At 46.2% G+C, this 3795-nt stretch overlaps 1 protein-coding gene across 1 annotated transcript in view; it reads right to left on the reverse strand.

Annotated features, from left to right (window-relative positions):
* LOC122265913 (acetoacetyl-CoA synthetase) overlaps nucleotides 1-3462 on the reverse strand; it is a 14106-nt gene extending 10644 nt beyond the window's left edge. Inside the window, exon 1 of the mRNA XM_086533623.1 lies at nucleotides 3113-3462. Coding sequence (XP_086389749.1) covers nucleotides 3113-3218 — 106 coding nt within the window. The 5' untranslated portion in view covers nucleotides 3219-3462. The remainder of the gene's footprint in view (nucleotides 1-3112) is intronic.
* Nucleotides 3463-3795: the final 333 nt, after the last annotated feature.

The following is a 3795-nucleotide window of genomic DNA, read 5'->3' on the forward strand; positions in this document are numbered from 1 at the left end:
CACCTCCTCCTCCACCACCACCACTTCCTACTACTTCCACTACTACTACTACTCCTCCCCCAACTCTTTCACCCCCCCCCCCCCCACCTCCTCCTACTTCTTCCACTACCTCTACTACTACTACTACTACTATTACCACTACTACTACCACCACTACTACTACTACTACTACTACTATTACTACTACTCCTCCTCCACCTCTTCCACCCCAACCCCCACCACCAGCACCTCCTCCTCCCATGACCCATTGGCCCTAATACCCACTCTGCGGCAAAAGGCCTTTCCATTCAAGGGAGGAACACATCCGGCAGCCTTGACTTGACGGAGGGTAGTTAGTCTCCCTTTGCGGACTGAGACTTGGCTTTAAGGGCAAGTGGTCAGGGAGAAAATGGGATGGTGGTTATGGTGGTAGAGGAGGAGGAGGTGGTGGTGGTGGTGGTGGAGGAGGTGGAGGAGATGGTGGTGGTGGTAGAGGTGGTGGTGGAGGTGGTGGTGGAGGAGGAGGAAGAGGAGGTGGAGGAGGTGGTGGTGTTGGTGATGATGGTGGTGGTGGTGGTGGTGGAGGAGGTGTTGTTGGTGGAGGAGGTGTTGTTGGTGGAGGAGGTGTTGTTGGTGGTGGAGGTGATGGTGGTGATGTTGGTGGTGGTGGAGGAGGTGGTGTTGGTGATGATGGTGGTGGTGGTGGAGGTGGTGGTGGAGGAGGTGTTGTTGGTGGTGGAGGTGATGGTGGTGGTGGAGGAAGAGGAAGAGGAGGTGGAGGAGGTGGTGGTGTTGGTGATGATGATGGTGGTGGTGGTGGAGGAGGTAGTGGTGTTGGTGGAGGTGATGGTGGTAGAGGTGGTGGAGGAGGATGTGGTAGAGGAGGAGGTAGAGGAGATGGTGGTGGTGGTGGTGATGGTGGTGGTGGTGTTGGTGGAGGTGGTGGTGTTGATGGTGTTGGAGGAGGAGGTAGAGGTGGTGGAGGAGGTGGAGGAGGAGGTAGAGGTGGTGGTGATGGTGGAGGTGGAGGTGGAAGAGGAGGTGGAGGAGGAGGTAGAGGAGGTGGTGATGGTGTTGGTGGTGATATCCATGATACTTATACAAGGTGGTGGTGATGCTGGTGCTGATGTTGGAGATGGTGTTGATGACTATGGTGGTGATGGTGATGTTGGTGATGATATCTGTGATGCTTATGGTGGTGATATTCTTGATGCTTATGGTAGTGGTGATAGTGGTGATAGTGGTGACTATGGTGGTGATGGTGATGATTTTGGTGATGACTATAGTGGTGATGGTGTTGTTGGTAGTGATATCTGTGATGTTTATGGTGGTGATGGTGACACTTGTGGTGGTGATGGTGATATCTGTGTCTTTTATGGTGGAGGTGATAGAGATGACTATGGTGGTGATTGTGATGATGTTAGAGATGAGGGTGGTGATGTTGGTGATGATGATGATAATAAGGATGAGTTATGGTGCAGATGGTGATGATAGTGAATACAGTGATGGTGGTGATGATGGCCCTGATGCTAGTACTAATGGTGAAGGCGATGATGATAATGACAACCGCGATGATAATACTTACAGCAACAACTATGCTGATGATGATTAAAATATGACCCACAGCCACTGAACCCCCCCCCCCCCCCCCACCTCCCACCTCACCGACAGACAGACACACACAGGGAACAACTTAAATTCCAGCACATGCCTAGAGCCACATCAAGGTCGACCAGACCTGCTTAAGCAAGACTCGCCCCCAGACGTCAGCCTCCTGAGCCTCCTGCCGACCCTACGCTGGCCTTGGACCCCCCTCCTCCCCCTCCCCCTCCCCCCCTTGCTTCACCTGCTGAGCCTACACAAGGAAGTGAATGTGTCAACAGGTCCTGCTTCTGCACGGGCCTTTTTTTTTTTTTTTTTTTTGCTAACTACGGCTAAATTGACAGAAAAGTGGATTGGATGGTGCGTGAGTGAGTGAGTGAGTGAGTGAGTGAGTGAGTGAGTGAGTGAGTGCGTGAGCAAGTGAGTGAGTGAGTGAGTGCGTGAGCGAGTGAGTGAGTGAGTGAGTGAGTGAGCGAGTGAGTGCGTGAGCGAGTGAGTGAGTGAGTGCATGAGCGAGTGAGTGAGTGAGTGAGTGAGTGAGTGAGTGAGTGAGTGAGTGCGTGAGCGAGTGAGTGAGTGAGTGCATGAGCGAGTGAGTGAGTGAGTGAGTGAGTGGGTGAGTGTGTGTGTTGTGTGTGTGTGTGTGTATGTGAGTGCATGTGTGTGTGTGTGTGTGTGTGCATATGCGTGTGCGTGTGCGTGCACATGTGCTTGTGCGCACATGTATGTACACATATTTTCATCATATAACATAAATAAAAACTCCTCCCCTTACTCTCTAATAAAAATAATCTTCTTTCCTTAATGTACGTGTCTTTCACTTGCTTTAAACCACTGCTTACATACAACAAAAAAAATAAAGACTCTAACACAATAATTTTATCAATCCAAAGTTCAATTTAAAAAAAATGGAAGAATTGCCAAAACCAACACCTATGCAACTAGGAGTCAGAGACAAGTTATTTTTTTCAGTCTGGATTTTTTTTTTTACATAATGGCAATCTATAAATCTATATATAGGGGAGAAAGAGAGCAATAAGAATGGTAAAAAAAATTGCATAACATTATGGATATAATGAAAATTAAAATGACTCATACTTCAATAGATTTTAAGTTATGAATCCAAAGAAACCATGATCTATGGAAAATAAATCTTCATAACCATTTCCTTATAAAATATAAATAAATAAATGAATAAATAAATAAATAAATAAATAAATAAATATATATATATATATATACATCATATTTCCAAAATACCCTTTTCCCAATTTAATTCACTGACCATCACACACACACCAATAAACATGTTGGCAGGTGTATATTTACTATGCTTAAACAATGCATATCACATAACAACATTAACATCACATTACGAAAATCATAGCATGTCATTTAAGACAGTGAGCCTTACGTGTTCTCAGCACCTCAAGCACAGTTACATCACGTGACGTGTACTAGTAACCCCAGGCTTTGCTATACCGTTATATTTTCACTTAGAATCATAGCAGACTCTTTGCTGGCAACTTACCAAGTTGGAGATTGTGTTTTTTGTTTACTAATTCTCTGAATTCATCTATCTTTGTTTTCTTCCTTCGATCCGGCTTCCACATGCAGATATCGGCGCTTCCCTGCATGTTTTTTTAATGAAGTATGTGTTATCACTGGCGTAACTCTTCCACTCCCTATTGTTGACGTGGTGTGACTGCCAGCTGATCTCAGGAACGACCAACCACGTGCTGCCGTTGCGAGGTGCGGTTGTGACGTCATGGTAGGCACACGCCCAGAAAGCGTCGTGACGTCACAGTAGACACACGTCGGGCCACACTCCTGACGTCACGGCAGACACACGCCGAAGAACTCGCCCATTCATCAATTTCCTGAAACAACAGCAATGGCACTCGTTCGAGGTGTTAAGAAGATAAACGTGTTTTCTCTCATGGCGATATTTAGACTTAGGCAAGAGATCCAGGTAGGATGACTGGCAGAAAAGAGAATGTTGAAATGAATATTCCGTGTTTACCTTACGCAGGAAATCAAGTGTCATTTATTTATATGTCACAGTATGTCTCTTCGAACACTGCTTACGGTGAAATCGGAATTGGCAATGCTGGTTCTTTTTATGGCTCAGAAGCAGTGACTTGTCCACTTTTTCGGGTGAGTTCACTCCGGTAGTGACTTCCGTATTATGGTTCTATTAAAAAAAAACAAAAA

This window comes from Penaeus japonicus, unplaced genomic scaffold (genome assembly GCF_977035675.1).
Source record: "Penaeus japonicus unplaced genomic scaffold, GWHDUDI00000001_assembly GWHDUDI00000039, whole genome shotgun sequence".
NCBI lineage: Eukaryota > Metazoa > Arthropoda > Malacostraca > Decapoda > Penaeidae > Penaeus > Penaeus japonicus.